This window comes from Eucyclogobius newberryi, unplaced genomic scaffold (assembly GCF_026437365.1).
Source record: "Eucyclogobius newberryi isolate DKJ021-1_F unplaced genomic scaffold, fEucNew1.0.hap1 SCAF_12, whole genome shotgun sequence".
NCBI classification, from domain to species: domain Eukaryota; kingdom Metazoa; phylum Chordata; class Actinopteri; order Gobiiformes; family Gobiidae; genus Eucyclogobius; species Eucyclogobius newberryi.
Genome location: NW_027315746.1, coordinates 20,206,841 through 20,224,636, shown reverse-complemented (window position 1 = coordinate 20,224,636; position 17,796 = coordinate 20,206,841). Strand labels below are relative to the sequence as shown.

Below are 17,796 nucleotides of genomic sequence, written 5' to 3'. Positions count from 1 at the left end.
AATCTAGGCTAGAGTAAAGATAGTGAAGTATAGTAATATAGTAAAGATAGAGTGAAAAAATAAAATACAACATGACAATATAACATATGACATGAGATGAGGGGAAAATTGCCTCTGATGAAGTCTGAAGTGTAACAATGTTTTGAAGTGTGATCGACTTTTTTCCCCTCAAGAAAACTGAACAAGCTGAAATATGTCTCTCCTGCTGAGAAAATAGCGACTCAAAGATAAATGATTAAACTGCGTTCACATTCGAGAATTTCTATAAGCTACTCAATTTGAAGTAGTTTATAGAAATCCTGGAATAAAGTTTGAATGAGTAAAAGTCCTGAAATTATTACCTATAAAAGTGAAGCTAATTATTTTCTTTCATGCTTTGTCTTCTAAAGCTTGCTAAATGTTTGTTATGTAATGCATTGATTTATGATGTCAAACATGATGCAAACATATGCAAATATTTATGGCAATGATAAAGTTATGATAACGCAGCAGAAAGTCCATACCACACGTTTCTGTTCGACACGTTTCAATAATCAGACCTCTGGTAAAATATTGGCAGATGTACACTGTGTACAACTTTCAGGCGGTGGGTCTGTCTGGCATGTATGAAACATATCTATCGCCATGGAGACAAGTAGTGTCACGACCAGGCCAAGTTACAGATCAAATCTGTGGAGATGTGACCTCAACTGTAAGAAAGAATGAATCATTTATGTTATTGATTCAATGTAAGATAGATACTTGGATCATTTTAATGCCATACAGTGGAATATTGCTGACAAAGCAATAACATCTCCATGGAGACAAGCAGGTGGTGGACGACCCCACGATTAGATTGGTAGTTTTATACAGCCTGTGTAGAATTTATGAATTAACCCTTACCCTTATTTTTATCAAATGCAGTTAACAGGTCTCAATACTGATGTGAATGTGAAACTATCTGAAGTAGGGATAAGTCCTGACGTGTCCCGCGATTGGTTATTCAGAACTAATCTCACATCTTATTGGACGGTGCTCAGCTGGGTTGGGAAAGATATGGCATTTCAACTTTGTCCCCTGAAACACAGTCAGTCATTTCTTTCTCGACACTAACGACGAACAGTTGACATAGAATAGTTTTTGTGGTTCTAATTTGAGTCTCGTCTCACATAAATTGGATCAGTCTTGGGATGACACTGACAACAGAAGAGGTAAGATTGAGAATAAATGTGCTTCTAAGAGAGGCTGTTTTGGTGCACATTTACCACACACAGACTTGACTTGGCTAATCAAAGTAATTCAGCCGTGTTTAAGTCCTGTATTCAGACAAGGCCTTACTTTCAGGTCCAAGTCGGGATGGATGTCATCGACCTTCTGCTCAGAAACGCAGATGAACAGACCAACAGTTACCACAGCAACCGCATGTGGGCCCTAAACATTCCAGATGTGAGTAAATGGCTGTAGCCGTTAATCTAGGAATTACCTTTCTTACAGAAGTTCGAGTGAGCCATAGTTAATATATATATTCTGAATGGGTAAATGAATGATGTGGCGGTTCATTTAGTGTCTGTGTTCAAGTGGTGTGAATGCAAATTAAGTGCAATTAGCGAGGTGTGTGGGGGAATATAACGATATGATTAAGTTTAGCCTCACAGTCACAATGGCTTTTTGTGCTTACCGACATACCCTCCCGGTCAGAGTCCCAGCCCCGGGGAGAGCAGTGCTGATGACTTCCTGGAAAGCCTGCTGGGTGGAAGTGATTGCTCCTCAGCTCCTGCCTCCCCCCTGTGGTCACCCTGCGCCTCCTACAGCGAAGACCATGCCTTACGTCCCACAGAGAGCCAGACTTCCCTCAGGCCTGTGTCTGAATGTGCTGCGCCGTGGCCCTCCCAAATGCAGATCTATCCATCTCCAAGCAAAGTTAAGATGGAAAGGACTTCTTCTGACGTGGCAGTTGATCTAGGTAAAACTGTTTGTGTTTGCAGCAGAGTTGATTGTTCAGATTTATTCTTAAGCTATAGTTAAATCACTGAGAGTCCCATGTGTGCTCTAGGTATGACGCGTAAAACTAAAGCCAAATCATGTCAGTCATTGAATTCTAACTTGTTGGTGAAGATTTGTGATGGCCCTATAGGAAATTGAATTGACAAATACAATTTAAATATAGATATAAAAATTAGTATCACATTCAAATGCTGCATGTCCTCCCTTCTCTTTCATTCACATTTCACGGTCAACTGTCCTGTCTGATAAAGAGTGAGAGCCAAAATAAATCCTTTAAAAAAATTAAAATAGGCCGAAGGAGGCAAGGACACAAAATTGATTATATTATTTATATTTTATGGGCTTTGAAAATAAGAACTAATTCAAACAGACACAATACAAGCGGTATTATCCAGCAGTAAACCAGCGTAACAAATTCTTTTTTTCCACTGAAAAGGATGAATCATAATAAAATATGCTTGTGACTGTTGTGTGAAGGCCCATTAAAGCCATATAGTTGTATTTTTCTTGTTTGAATAATAATGGTCACATGATTATTGTTCATCATGTGAATCATTTTGTAAAAAGACTTTTGAGTGCATCTCTCGGAGCATTGTTCATTGCTACTGAATGAAAACATCAAAATAAATAATGATGCACTCCAGAACCACATTAAGCTTGTGAAGAGTAGGTTGTGAGTGGTTTATATTTACTGTAAAAGCAAAACTAGCAATGAGGTGACCTATAATGTGTCCTGTAGAAAGTTAATGTTTTGTCCTTCCATTTGAAAAGGATTTGTAGCTTTTTTCATGTACACTGAGCATTACTAATGAGTCTGTATTTTTTGTAGATTATTGTTTGTATTAAAGTAATGGATACAATTTTATGGTAAAGGTTACAGAGTTAGGAATACCTGACTGCAATGAAAATAGGTTGATTAATGAATATGAACTTAAATGATCTGTACTGCTCACCAAAATGTAACGCTTATTACTGCATGTGTAGGTTGTGATTGCACTGATCTGGAGGAGAAATATGGCCTGGCGTACTACCTCAAAGCAAACCACCCGAACCTGCGCCCGTCCAGTCAGCCTCTCACTGTGAAGGACCTGCTCCTATCCAACCTTGGACCGACAGTGAGTGCAAAAGAAGAGTCTCTTACAGAATGAAACAGTGTCAGTGAGGGAGCCAATCTCTAGTTATGAAGATTCCAGTTTCAGACCAATTAAACTATATTAGGGTACAATGTTGAAGGTACAATGTTCAATTTCAAACGAGAAAAACGTTTTTGTTTTGAGCACTGATTTGGACAACAATCAAAAAAAGCATATAACAAATTTGGATAACCTGTCCAATAGTTAATTCAACTGCAAAATTCTGCTTCTCATCTGGTTCGCAGGGGCAGAGAGTTTCACACCAGTCACTACCAGAACTGGTGCTTGATGAAGATGAGAAAAGACTTCTGGCAAAAGAAGGAGTGACTCTTTCAAGCAAATTGCCCCTGACCAAGGTATGAAAATATGTGGATACTGATGTAGCAAATTCGGTCCATTGTCACTTGCTAAGCCTCGTCTATCTTTATCTAAAAAAAGGCTGCCTCTTCCAGCCTAGATTTCTCTCTCTTATACCCCCGTTCTCTTCTTGTTTTTTTCCGCCTCGTTCCTGTCCTCTCGACTGTTTCATCTTCATGATAGTTTGAAGAGAGGGTTTTGAAGAAGATCCGCCGGAAAATCCGTAACAAGCGCTCTGCTCAGGAAAGTCGTAAAAAGAAGCGGGAGTATATTGATTGTCTGGAGGGAAGGTATGACCAGATATCTCCTTGCATCCTCATCTCATCCAGTGTGTGCATGCATAGAAAAGGGTCTTGCAGCCCTTTGGGTACTGATGAACAAATTCTGTTTGGTCCATTGCATTTTGAATGATTAACAAAGTAAAAGAAATAGGGTTTAAAATGAAAAACCAAGACACTGACAGCACAGGACCCAAATATGGAAAGTCTTGTAACACTAGAAGATACTTTATACGGGAGTTGCCCAAATTGTAACAGGAATTTCCCACTCGGATATAAATAAACTAAGAAAAAACATAACTAATTGTATTGACAGTAAAAAAGATAAGAGCAATTAGATGTTACTTTCATTATCAGTCAGTTTATATAGTGCAGTAAACACATTAAACTACTAGGCATTGATAAAAAAGTGTAATTATTTAAAACGTGTCTAAATAACCACTACTACGCTTGTAACTATAATGTAAAAAAGGAACTGACAATATCAAAGCAGCATACACATTGTTAGAGCTTAGTTGCGATGGACTGGCAATGTTTGATAAAGAGACAAGCAAAATTGACAAAGCTGAAGTAAACCTAACTAGCTTTGACTTATAAGAAGCATAATAAAACTGTCAATGTGTATTGTATCATAAAAGTATACAAAAAAACAGAGACTGATATTTGAACAAAAAGCATAAAATACAAAATAGATACAATAATACTGTCCACATGTTAGACTCATTGGCCATACAGTATGTACTTGAGTGAGTAAGTCAATAAAGTGCAAAGATCTACAGTCCAAACCAGTGGACTAGTGGACAGAATAAAGCTGCAGTTGTGGATAAAGACTCCAAAAAGACAAGGGCAGTGACAGTGACTAGTGTGAGATTTCCACCCTGAAACATTTTTTTATTTAAACGTGAGGCTGTTTTGTGTCCACATGCCTCTTACATTGTCTCTTTTGAGGTCAACTGCAAAAGGCTTGTTTACTTTCAAAACCAGCAGCACAAAGGAACAGTGCACAAAGGAACAGTGGGGGATGAAAGAATGATGTGTAAAAGCTATAGTTCACAATAGATAGACAGGACTTGGATAACAAGCCATTAGCCGTGTCCTGCACTTTGAAATTATCCATGCAATCAAGGTTTCCATAGGTTGCGTTTACGTTATTCTATAATTTGATGGTATAATTTCATATTGGAGGGTTAGAAAAAAAATGTAATTGAATAAACATAAATATGAATACATACATACAATCCATACATGTTAAAAAAAAATTAACTTTTTGTTGTTTTTATATTTTAGAATAATGCCCAACATGGTGGCCGACTTGTACACGAAACAGTTTGAGAAGAAGGCATTGACCTCCTTTTCAGGCCATGTTTCTGGTAACACTATGTGAATGACACATTTGTTCAGAGCATATTCATGCCTAATCAGGTTTACAAGAGAAAGTGCAAAGGAGAACTGCTTGGCCTTTCCACTATCAGAGGAGAGTATGGGAAGCTCCAAATAGAAGTATGTAGGAAACCTACTCACAGGGATCAGAACCTGCTCTTTGGCTGTAACCACCCACTACAGCACAAGCTGGAAGTGATCAGAACACTGCAACACAGAGCCCAAGAGGTGCCCACCAGCTCAGAGGCCAAGAGGTGCCCACCAGCTCAGAGGGCAAGAGGTGCCCACCAGCTCAGAGGCCAAGAGGTGCCCACCAGCTCAGAGGCCAAGAGGTGTCCACCAGCTCAGAGGGCAAGAGGTGCCCACCAGCTCAGAGGGCAAGAGGTGCCCACCAGCTCAGAGGGCAAGAGGTGGCCACCAGCTCAGAGCCCAAGAGGTGGCCACTAGCTCAGAGCCCAAGAAGTGCCCACCAGCTCAGAGCCCAAGAGGTGGCCACCAGCTCAGAGCCCAAGAGGTGGCCACCAGCTCAGAGGGCAAGAGGTGGCCACCAGCTCAGAGAGCAAGAGGTACCCACCAGCTCAGAGGGCAAGAGGTGGCCACCAGCTCAGAGCCCAAGAGGTACCCACCAGCTCAGAGCCCAAGAGGTGCCCACCAGCTCAGAGGGCAAGAGGAAAGAGGGAAAACACGTCCAGAAATGCTCTCTCAGCCTGTAGCGCTTTAAACAATGTTAAGAGAGCCAAAAAACACTCTTTTGAAGACAGTAAGGTGAAGATTCTGAGCAAGAAAACAGATGGTTGAAAGAGGAGTTAAGAAGAGTTAGGAAGAATAGAAAGAACAAAAAAATAGAAATTTGAATAGAAATGGTGGTTTAAGTGTCAATTTACCGTCAGTCTAGAACAGCATTTTGAGGCCATGGTCAGAAAACCGCTCAGGCCAGTCATATGCTCATCAGGTACTCATCAGAGATGAGAGCGCTGCAGCCAACAAACAATAGGATTTCTATGGCCCATTACAGGGCTGATAGGATAACAAAGATGATTAGTTTCAGGTGGAAACTTGCAGTGTAAACAAATAGATAAACAAGAGTCTATTATGAGGAGGTTCCGCCTGGTGGGCAGGGCTTACACAACTCAGAAAAGCATAAATATCTGACTTCTCAGCAAACACTATTTTCTACAATAGTAATTACATGCTAATGACCAAATTTCAAATTTGAGCAAAGAGGTTAGTTTGATAGAAAACAAAGAGGCTTAGTTTCTGGTGAAACCAATAACACCTTTTATCAGGAGGTCCCGTCCGGTGGGCAGGGCCTACCCAGAGTAGGATAAATACCTGAGTTCCCGGTCTTGATTTGCAGATTGAGAATGACTCTTGGATGAGTGTCGAAACGTATCGTTGGAAAAAAAATAAAAAAATAGAGTCCAGATGATACAACTGAATATTTTTATATAATTGTCCCAGACAAAACTCGACCAAAGCTTTTAGTGTGAAAACTCATTCGAAATCCGAATTGCATAAAATTTGAATCAGTTGTTAAACCCTTCGCCCTAAACCTACTTGAGGTGAAACCAATGTATATGAGGAGCAAAACATTTAGTTTTTTATTAAATTTGATAAGTAAATGAGACCTGTGTCACCTTTGTTACGGCGTAGTCCTAGCCATGACAGAAACCTCCCATGTTATTCCAATGGGAAAATCGGCAAATCTCTGAAATTACAAAATGCTTACACTTTTACAGTTATTTTTTTTAACAAACTCCTCCTAAGGCGTTAGCCCGATTAACCTAAAACTTGGTGAGACTCATCTTCAGGAGTGGGCCATCAAAAGTTATCTATTTTTAAATTGACATTGTCATTTTGCCAAGAATGAAAAAAAAAATGCACAAAATTCTATTTTGACATGCCAATCAAAAGGAGTGGACCATCAAAAGTTCTTAAAAAATATCATTTTAAAAATTACGGTAAAAAAATTGAGAAAGCATACAAGAATTACAGCAGATCTACTTATGACTGCCCTAACCTGAAATGTCAAGCTGGTCCCTTAATGTTTTCCAAACAGCCTTCATAATCTAACCTTAACATTTAGAGCAGCAGCAGTCTCACTGTTGATCTACACTTGCTCAGTATCACAAAAGTTCAATCATAAGGATGAGGCACAGTGCGTTGTCAGCATTTGTTGGTAATTAAGTCCACTCATACAGGTTCAATCTTATCACTGTGTCGTAGGCGTAGGCAGAGAGGAAATTGATATCAGAAGAGAAGTAATGTTTCACATAAACATTTTAATTATTGTAGTTGAGTTTTCTTTGTGTAGCCTTGAAGTTGTCTTTTACACTTTGTTTCAATGTGATTTCTAAATCTCTGTCACTTTAGGATGTCTGCAAGCAATGCTCACAACCTCAAGCTGCAGCAAAGAATCCAGCAATTAGAAGAAACTAACAAGTGAGTTTGTGTGTTATTTTGAAACCTGGTAATCAATTATCAGCCATTTTTCAGGCCTGGTTTGTTGTGGAGGGGCCTTTATCAGCTGAATGATTGTTTTCATTGGACTTACATTATGAACACCCACTCATTCCTTTTGTTTGGAGAAAGTTGTATTGATCTATAATGCCTCCCTAAAAGATGCGGCCAGCAGGTATCTTGATTCAGACATTTTCGTTTGTTATAAAGCTGTATTCATTGTGTTCATTGTGTAATATTAGCAGAAAGCAAGCCCAATATAATACTTATAACCTGTGTATGTCGTTTCCTTTGTGACGATGCCTGTTTGAGGTCCTTCAAATATGGGCTATTCTTCAAATATCAATATATTTGATCAAATGTCTCACTTTTTACTCACTATAGGGCTCTGTTGGATCAGCTCAGCCAGCTACAAGCTATACTTGCTACCAACTCCAAGAAGGCAACACACAAAGGAACATGTATATTGGTAAGACGTATACCACTCGACTAATTTGCACAACTGAGAATTGTTACTGCCGTCCATCTCAGTATGATGGCCATTAACAAATACATGTATGGTTTGAAACTGAGCGCATCATTACAAGGTGCAGAACATGTTTGATGGGTTGTGCTTAATGTACGATTGGATTTCCTCTCACGTTCTGCTGCTGACCCTGTATTTATTTATCTTCCCTCTACTAGGTCTTGCTCCTGTCCTTTTCTTTCATCATTTCCTCAAATCTGCAGCCAGAACCCTCCAACCAAGTCAGCCCGAGCGACTTCACAGAAACACGAGGTCCCCAGACTCACACAAGCTCATATTGCCATCAAACACACGTACTGATAAACTCTGTCTGATTTCCACAGTGCTGTCACGGTCCCTCCAGTCCATCCAAGCACAGGACACCTCCGCTTGGCCTCCTCTCTCTGCCCTTAAGGGGTTGGAGATGGTGCACAGCGGAATGGAGAGGATTTGGTCTTGGGCACAGTCGCCAACAGCGGCCCACAGGCACCAAGACTATGCGTGATCTCATTGAGCTCCACCCTGCCGCATCACCGCCCAAGAGGGAGTCAGAGTGTTGGATCGCCTGCTAATGCAGTAGCAGTATCCAAATGAGCACCATTTCTGAGCCTATTCCTCAAGTGGACCCTGGAGTCATAGTCATCACCCGCTCTATAGCTGGGCCGTTTACAGTCTATGCCTCATGTTCATGATATGATAAAGGTGACAGACACATTTATGTAAATAGATGTTTTTTGCAAATATTATATGAAACTTGAAGTAGAGTAGAGTTGGATGATTTGTTCTCATGACATTAATTAAAGGTGCACTATGTAACTTTTCAAGTGGAGCGGTCACCTGCTTGTCTCCATGGAGATTTTATTGCTTTGCCGGAAATGTTCCACAGTATGACATTAAACTTTTCTATCTTGCATTTATTAAATTACAGGCGTTTGTTTGTTTGTTTGTTTGTTTGTTTTTTGCTAAAACCTTACCTTGAAAAACATGAAATCTGAGCAGATATGCCTCAGATCTGACTGTAACTTTACGGTGGCTGAGATGCACTCGTTCTTTCTGCTCGTATCGCAGAAAGAATGTGGCAGGTTTGACTATCTGGCCAACTGTTTTCATTATCAGCAGAAATCAAGCACCCTGAAATCCTCCACAAACCCTACTCTTCACGTGGGCACCTTGCACACTGTTTTCATTCATAGAGGTTTATTTTGGGTCAGTTTGTGGCATTAGGTTATGGGTAAATGGGCACGTGGAGCTGTGCGCCTCATGCTCATGCCTCTAACTCCTGGCCAAACCAAACCTAACTAAGGTCCAACCCTGTGACTAAACCAACACTAAACTAGCTCTGATTAGAGACCAAACCAACGCTAATCTAAATCAGACCCTGTGATTAAACCGACACCAAACTAGGTCCGACCCTGCGTCTAAACCAACACTAAGCCAACTCCGACCCGGCAACTAAAAAAGTAAACTCCGACGCTGCAACTAGTCCAACAATAAACTAGGTGCAACCATGCAATTAAACCAACGCCAAACTAGGTCCGACTCTGCGAATGAACAAACACTAAGCCAAATCTGACCCTGCGACTAAAACACTAAACCAAATCTGACGCTGTGACTAATCCAACAATAAATTAAGTCCGAACCCGTGAGTAAATCAGCACTAAACCAAGTCCGACCCTACGACTAAACAAACTCTAAACTAGCGACCTAACTAGTGACCTAAACCAAAACATTCCAGGTTACCGAAATATTCCAAAATATAGTCTTTATACAAATGCCCATTAATGTTCCAAATCATTAACATAATCTCATTCTGCGATTATGATATTATAATAATAATCTCCTGATAACCAAACCAAAAACACATTTTATCTGGAGGTCTCGCCCAGTGAGTCCCTGGTCTTCTTCTTCTTCTTCTTCTTCTTCTTCTTCTTCTTCTTCTTCTTCTTCTTCTTCTTCTTCTTCTTCTTCTTCTTCTTCTTCTTCTTCTTCTTCTTCTTCTTCTTCTTCTTCTTCTTCTTCTTCTTCTTCTTCTTCTTCTTCTTCTTCTTCTTCTTCTTCTTCTTCTTCTTCTTCTTCTTCTTCTTCTTCTTCTTCTTCTTCTTCTTCTTCTTCTTCTTCTTCTTCTTCTTCTTCTTCTTCTTCTTCTTCTTCTTCTTCTTCTTCTTCTTCTTCTTCTTCTTCTTCTTCTTCTTCTTCTTCTTCTTCTTCTTCTTCTTCTTCTTCTTCTTCTTCTTCTTCTTCCTCTTCTTCTTTGGTGTTTTGTCTTCTCCACTTCCTCTCGTCCCTCTTCTTCTTCTTCTTCTTCTTCTTCCTCTTCTTCGCAACGCAGAGGCGGTGGAACATATGGCCTGATGCCATAGCCCACATAGCCAACCTTACTAGGCAGGCATTTCCCTTCAAGTTTTATTATTACAGGCTGTCACGTCTTTCTCCAAACTGGGTCGTCTTCAAATCCCTAGCGTCCACTACCTAAGCTTCTCCTTTACCTCATCCACAGTCACCATCGTAGGGACGCCTGTGATAACTCCTCTGACCTTGTTTCTTTCAGCGTCTGAAACGAGAATGCTCTTTCCACCCAGACTTTTAATCTCAATCGCTTTCCTTCGCTGAGCCGCGTCTTTGCACACAACCAGCAGCGAGCCATCTCTAAGGACTCTCGCATCCTTGATCTCTCCCACAGCCTTATTAAGGCTCATCGTCAACGCCACTGGGCTCCACTCCTTAAAGCAGGGGTGTCCAAACTTTTTTCACTGAGGGCCGCATTTTGAAACTTATACGGTCCCCTCCCCTTTGCCATCTCTTGTCCCTCCGGGCTGCCCACTGCGCAGCCCTGAGTCCTCTTCTTCCTCCCCATACTACCTGACTCCTCTTCTTTGGTGTTTTTTGATTGCAGAATGACTCTCGGATGAGTGTCGAAACGGTTAGTTTTACCTAAAAAACAGAGTCCAGATTACTATAAATGAATATTTTTCTACAATGGAACACTCCTGGACGAATGAGGGATCACACTGACATGTTGCTGCTTAAGCGTATTTAACAGTGAAAGTTAAATGGGGTCCAGGTTAGGAAACACAAGTGGGGCCCACCTACATTTTCCCAAATGTAACCCATGCCCACATACTCCCACTTAGATCTCATGTGGAGCCTATACTGCACTACCCACATGGGGCCCAACTTGTAAAACCCAAGTGGAGCTCACATTCGTAAACCCACTTAAAATCTATGCCCACAAATCCCACTTATATCCCATGTGGTGCCCATGCTTACAAGCCCAATAGGGTCCCACTATTGGCAAACCCAAGTACGGCCTGGTTGGGTTTACCCACTCACAACCCAGACAAAACCCATATGGGACCCATATACAATGTTGGCTGGGTGGGCTCACCTCTCCACAGATCTTACCGTTAACGTAGCCTGATGATATCACCTGCTTGTCTCCAGGTAGACCGATTTAATGCCATAGTGTGGAACATTTTAGTCAATTCAAGTTAAAACTCATAAGAAACACACAAGTTTAGTTGAAAAAACAGACCGTGCTGCCTGGTGGTCGAGTGGTTAATTTACTGTATGTTATTTACTCTCTCTCTCGCCCCATTCCACACTAGGCTGTCCTGTCTAATCAAGCCATAGAGCCCAAAACATTCTTTAAAAAGAAAAAGCTGAAGATCAGACTTGCAAAATAATCTCACATCAAGAGTGGCCAATAATGCAATGACTCATAGGCCTACGCTTTTTGAAGTACATCTTCAAAGAAAGGGCTGCTAAAAGGAGTTGTCAGTCATATTGGTCCATAAGCTCTCAAGTTGAATCGTTTGTGTTTTATTTATTACAGAATAAATTCCCTGCATGAATTTGAAGACTGGGTTTGAGTTCAGTTTGAATGTTATGGCATTCACCTGATCTCATCTTCCCTTTTCTGCTTTTGTTCATACATGATACACTGAGTTACTAGTGACCTACAGGCAGTGCTCATTTCGACCACTTGTATCCGCGATCTTGTCCTTTCGGTCATTATCCAAAGCTCATGACCATAGGTGAGGTCAGAACGTAGATTGACCGGTAACTTGAGAGCTTTGCCTTTCGACTCAGCTCCTTCTTCACCACAACAGTCCAATGCAGCCGCTGCACCGATCCGCCTGTCAATCTCACGATCCATCCTTCGATACTTGGGGATTCCTTTAAAAAAAAAAAAAAAGTTTCATAAATTAAACTAATATGCACTTTTATGTTTTAGCCAAGACATTTAAATGCAGGCAAAGAAAACAATGAGCTGTTTAAACTAGCTCAAATTACATAACACCAACTAAAAATGGGTACAGAGCAGCCTTCTAGGTGTTACCTTGCCTAATTCATGTATTCGTTTTTTTTTCCAAACAACTAGTATTTTGTTAGTTATTGTAATTTAATAAATGTCCACAGTAGGCTAATGCACTGACTCCACAGTGTGCAATTGTAATCCCAGTTATTCTGTAACACGTTACACACAGCCTATAAGATACAAATGATTTCTTTCCGACATGTTCTCTCTGTATTTGTATTGGCCCTGGTTTAGTTCTGAACGGAGCGGCGCATCTGTTCACGCGCTTGTCTCACGTGCGCATCGCGTCCGGAGCCGCGCGGTGGCGACGCGGTGGATGAGAACGACTCTTTAAAAAGCAGCAGCATCTGACGGATCAGAGGAAACCACGAAGCTGGAACCTACACGACACCACGCGTCAGACTGAGGTGAATAAGGAACTAACGTGGATAATCTGAGCTGGATTTAACTGAAAAAGTTAGTACAATTAAAAGATGTGTGTTCAGTGAGCGGGAGCGACTAACATCTGCAACTAAAGAACGCGACTGTTACGGGACAAGAAAAAAAATGCAAATTACTTTTTTGTAATAAGTAGCTCAACTTGTTTGTAGAGCATGCACAATAATAGTGGGTTGTTGTGCGGTGGAGACGAGGATGAAGGCGACATCTCCAAACAGGTCAACCCCACAGACCAGACCAGCCTGGGCACGCTCAACCTGACACTCGACTGCTGGCTCCAGATCCTGTCAAAGGAATCCACAGTGGATCTTCATGGAGACAGCGCCAACCTGACGGTGGGTCACTTTCACATACCTGTTTATAGTATGTCCCTTTATCAGCCATGATGCCAATGAACTGAACATTTTGTGTTTGTTCTGTTAATCTCGCTAGTGGAGAAAAGGAAAACTGAAGGGCATTTGATACAAAAAGCTGATTACTATGACTTGAAATAAATAATTCTCAGTTTAAACCTCTAAATGATGCCTGAATTAGCCTAACTCCCCTTGCTGACCAGGCAGAGAGTGAGTTTATGTGGTTGTCTGTGGCAGGTGCGTGTTCTCATTGCCATGGTCTACCTGGTGGTCTGCGTTCTGGGACTGGTGGGAAATCTTCTGGCCCTGTTCTTGATCCACTCTCATCGCCGTGGACATCATCACTCGTCCATTGACACCTTTGTGATGAGCCTGGCTCTAACGGATCTCCAGTTTGTGCTAACTCTTCCGTTTTGGGCTGTGGACACAGTGCTGGACTTCCGCTGGCCTTTTGGTAGAGTCATGTGTAAGATAGTGAGCTCGGTGACTACCCTCAACATGTATGCAAGTGTTTTCTTCCTTACTGCAATGAGTATGACGCGCTACCACTCCCTTGTGACCTCTATGAAGATGGAGAGCCCCAGGATTGCCATAGCTCGAGCCAAATGGGCCAGTTTGGCCATTTGGGTGTTGTCACTGTTGGCCACACTACCCCATGCTATGTACTCAACGACAGTCCAGGTTAGTTACACATGATGTGGACAGTGTGCAATGTGCGTGTGCAATAATGACATCAGATGCAAGATTGGTCAAAAAGATTAAAGTGAAAAAAGATTACTACGACGGAGTATAAGGGCACTATGAGGATAAACTGATAACATTTGGACATTTAAGTCGTAATTTTCTGAGAATAAAGTCGAAGTCAGAAAACTGTAATTTTACTAGATTAAAGTAATCATTTTTGCAAGATTAAAAATCATAATTTTAAAAGAATAAATCATATTATGAGAATAAAGCCAACATTTTAAAGATTCAGGGACCTTCACTTCCAGCATCAAGGCAGGAGGCAAATGGCGCTAGACTTGGATGACTTCAAAGTTAACACAGAAGCCCACAATAGATGTCGAACGTTTTAATGCGAGCCTTTTAAACATCCCAAACAATCATTTTATGTCCTTCTGGTTAATGGCCTGAGCACTGGGCAGGACACCGACCGCAGCCACAGGGGTGGGAGTCTCTGGACAATTTTCACCAATAATCTGCTCTTTACTCTTCAAAACTTTGTGCAATAACAATGAATAATAATAATATGAGAATTGCTCGCGTTACTTTTAAACGGAACATTGACACCAGTCCCTAAACATTTAAATGTTGATTTTATATTTGGAAAACTACATCTTTATTTTGTCTATGACTTTATTCTCATACATTTACGACTTGTTTCTTGTTAAATTATGACTTTATTCTTGCAAATTTCTGGCTTCGACTTTAATCTGATAAAATTAGATAATATTGCAAGTTTATTCTCATAGTGCCCAAATATTTATTTTTATGCGGTACATTACATAGTAGAGCAGATGGGTGTCTTTATATTTATTTAATTTTGACAGTTGAAAGGTCAAATTATTTGAAAATTGGGCACAAACTGTAAGTGGTGTTTTTTCGTAACCCACGCTAATTATTATCATAAGATGTAAAATGAAAACTTCCAACAAAAACTTTTGCATCTTCATCTGCTCATGGATGGTGATGATTTGTGTGACCTTGAGTGACCTTGAGTGACCTTGTGTGACCTTGTGTGACCTTGTGTGACCTTGTGTTCACAGGTCTCTGCTGAAGATGAGCTGTGCTTAGTGCGTTTCTCGGACTCAGGACAGTGGGACCCGCAGGTCTTGCTTGGGCTTTATCAGACACAAAAAGTACTTCTGGGATTTGTAGTGCCCTTGACCATCATCAGTGTGTGCTACCTCCTGCTGCTGCGGTTCATTCTGAGTCGGTGTGTTGTGGCCAGTGTAGTGAATGGGAATGTGATGGAGAAGACAGAGAGTGAGAGGGAGCGACACCGCAGGCGCTCCAAAGTCACCCGTTCGGTGTCTATCGTGGTGCTGTCCTTTTTCCTCTGTTGGCTGCCCAATCAGGCACTCACATTGTGGGGCGTGCTCATTAAGTTTGACTTGGTTCCCTTCAGTAAGGCCTTCTACAACACTCAGGCCTACGCTTTCCCCCTGACGGTGTGTCTGGCTCATGCCAACAGCTGTCTTAACCCAGTGCTTTACTGTCTCATCCGCAAGGAGTACCGCGCCGGGCTCAAGGATATGCTGCTCCGAGTGTCCCTCTCTGTACGCACCACCCTGTCCCGGGCTCTAAGGGGCAGGAGGGTGGAGGGGTCTCCACCTAACCCAGACCTGATAAACAAAGCAATTCATGTGTGAAAACAGTGACATTGGTTTTTGGACATTGCACGCATCACATTGATTGAATTTTTTGTCAAATTATTTGGACCATGATTGTATGCATACCAATACCAAGTCAAGATGTGTACTGTATAAAGTATTATATATGGTCAGTATATATTCTGTACAAAGCTATTCTTTTTCTCAGACTTTTGAACATATGTAGCTTGTGTAGAAAGAAGCCCAAAATGTCAACATATAGATATAATATAATGCATATAGAGTCTAACTCCCTGTTCCATGTTCTGGATAATAATATTCAGTTATGCCTATACTGCTGGCCATGCAGTACTGCAGTAGATTTAAAAATAAATAAAAAAAATAATATAAAACCTCCCTATATGTGTGAAGTAGCCTTAAAACCTTTAGGATACTTCCTTTTTAAAAAATATGCCACCTTTGAAGTCTGTACATTATTCCATTCCTCATCTATATCAAAGCACCCAATCAAATGTCTACAAATCCAACTATGAACTGGGTCTTCAGACAACAAAACACAGTGCGAGTGAGTTGGCAAAAACTGCAAAGTAAACTCAATCTTACAACTTCAATCACAGAATCAGAGAAACATTGTGAATGAGAGCAGTTTGTTGCTTATGTGTTGATGTTCCCAGGCAAGACCCCATTACTCCCACAGGAGGTGTCTGGGTTCTTATATAAACCCTTCCTTCTATTATTGTCTGTATGTGGTGCTGCGCTGCTGTTAATAGCTTTGGAATCCAGCATATGGTGTGTACTGTGAGATAAAATACATTGAAAGGGCTATGCATTTTGTGTGTTTTTTCTGCTTTCATCTGGTCACACGACTGGTCTCTGGAAAAAGCCTCAGACACGTTTTTGCCCTTTTACAATCTTTCAGTTCTGAATCATAGATAAGCAAATATCACATGCTTCTTTTATGCTCTGTAATTACAGAGACTTTTCAGAATCACAACTAGATTGTTGGTCACTGTGGCCTGTAGGTCACATCCATCACGTGAGCCGTATTTTTAATGAGATAAATGACATGAGATGAGATTGTGAGGGGACATGACCTACAATAGACAGAAAGTTAACATTATGACATCAAGGTGTGCTAAAATCACACAAGAAAACACAATTGTGGATAAGAGCAATAGTGAGAAAAAAAAATCAACTATTTAAGAGGTTTTCCTGGTCTGTAATCAACAGAGTGATCCATGAGAGCACAGAAGGAAACAGTTAAATTAAAAAAAAACACAAAGGATAGAAATGAGTGATTCAAAATCATATATTAAAAGTCATCTATTTGGCATGATGGTAGAGCTGAAAGCAATCTTGCATCACTACAAAAGTACTCCAGGTACAATTCCAGGATCATGGGGCCTTTCTGTATGGAGTAGAGGATATTACCTCTGGTTACTCCCCCCTAGTTTCCCCCTCAACCAAACCTTACAGTTTAGGCTGATCCTTTTCCTTCCTTTTCTTTAAGAAAAGCCTAGTATCTAATTGTGTTGTTTCCTTTTGTTTTTACTTTGCAGCACTTCGAAATAACAGTAAATAAAGATAATATGTACTTCCAAGATGGATTTTTCTATTCACACTTGCTTCAAGAAACAAGCAGCAGATGACGTACAGGTGACCAATCATGTTCGCCAAATTCAAAGGGGAATTCTACGTAAAAGCTGAAAAGTGGCTTTATAAGTGTTGCATGGGTATTAAAGGGCTGTATAATAGAGGGTGATTAGGCACTCAGGCTATGGTTAATTGGAGCTCTGAAAAAGACAAAACCATAACTGTGCATGATTCACAAAAAAGGCCTTACGAGAATGCGCTTCTTATGTGGATAAATGATCAGGACGTGGTTGAAAAAAGTCTTTCATATCAACATCGCACCATCACATGTTATTACAGAATCATACAGGCTGCAGCCATTGCATTTCGTTTGATCCTTTGACATTATAACACATTTTTACCACAGGACTGCATCTCTCCTTTCTCTATTATGCCTCAACAGTATCCTCCAGTCTGATCCACGGTTTTCAACAATGGTTCATGGTTTGAATGGCTTTCATACCTCTACCAAACGGCCTTCTTGAAACAGTACCACATGATTACATATTTTTCTTGATGGTTTGGTCAAATCTTGGGAAATCAGATGGGAAGCAATAGAAATTCAATGCATTCGTCATCTTCTTCTTATCTGTAAATGTAACAAGTATCATTTCAGAGAAGTAATC

General features: G+C 40.8%; 2 protein-coding genes across 3 annotated transcripts; both read left to right on the top strand.

Moving 5' to 3' along the window:
* Positions 1 to 1,062: 1,062 nt before the first annotated feature.
* On the top strand, positions 1,063 to 8,799 carry LOC140355729 (cyclic AMP-responsive element-binding protein 3-like protein 3-A). Of its 2 annotated transcripts, none has more exons than XM_072440388.1 (10): positions 1,063 to 1,190; positions 1,324 to 1,425; positions 1,678 to 1,942; positions 2,968 to 3,098; positions 3,362 to 3,472; positions 3,657 to 3,763; positions 7,505 to 7,573; positions 7,976 to 8,060; positions 8,276 to 8,369; positions 8,441 to 8,799. In XM_072440388.1, the coding sequence occupies exons 1-10, from the start codon at positions 1,170 to 1,172 to the stop codon at positions 8,599 to 8,601; spliced, it is 1,146 nt and encodes a 381-aa protein (XP_072296489.1). In that variant the 5' UTR covers positions 1,063 to 1,169; the 3' UTR covers positions 8,602 to 8,799. The 2 variants fall into 2 exon arrangements, with proteins under 2 accessions (XP_072296489.1, XP_072296488.1); XM_072440387.1 differs by having other exon boundaries at positions 1,306 to 1,425.
* A 4,208-nt stretch (positions 8,800 to 13,007) lies between these two features.
* On the top strand, positions 13,008 to 15,791 carry LOC140355834 (relaxin-3 receptor 1-like). The gene is made up of 3 exons (XM_072440476.1): positions 13,008 to 13,187; positions 13,443 to 13,886; positions 14,972 to 15,791. Exons 1-3 carry the CDS (start codon positions 13,008 to 13,010, stop codon positions 15,575 to 15,577), a joined length of 1,230 nt encoding a protein of 409 aa, XP_072296577.1. The 3' UTR covers positions 15,578 to 15,791.
* Positions 15,792 to 17,796: the final 2,005 nt, after the last annotated feature.

Excerpts from the sequence above, each read along its gene's own strand:
- LOC140355834 (XM_072440476.1), top strand. The coding sequence starts at position 13,008 with ATGCACAATAATAGTGGGTTGTTGTGCGGTGGAGACGAGGATGAAGGC. Across the intron at positions 13,188-13,442 it reads GAGACAGCGCCAACCTGACG|GTGCGTGTTCTCATTGCCAT; the intron begins GTGGGTCACTTT and ends TGTCTGTGGCAG. Across the intron at positions 13,887-14,971 it reads TGTACTCAACGACAGTCCAG|GTCTCTGCTGAAGATGAGCT; the intron begins GTTAGTTACACA and ends TTGTGTTCACAG.
- LOC140355729 (XM_072440387.1), top strand. The coding sequence starts at position 1,170 with ATGACACTGACAACAGAAGAG. Across the intron at positions 3,473-3,656 it reads GCAAATTGCCCCTGACCAAG|TTTGAAGAGAGGGTTTTGAA; the intron begins GTATGAAAATAT and ends TCTTCATGATAG. Across the intron at positions 3,764-7,504 it reads ATTGATTGTCTGGAGGGAAG|GATGTCTGCAAGCAATGCTC; the intron begins GTATGACCAGAT and ends CTGTCACTTTAG.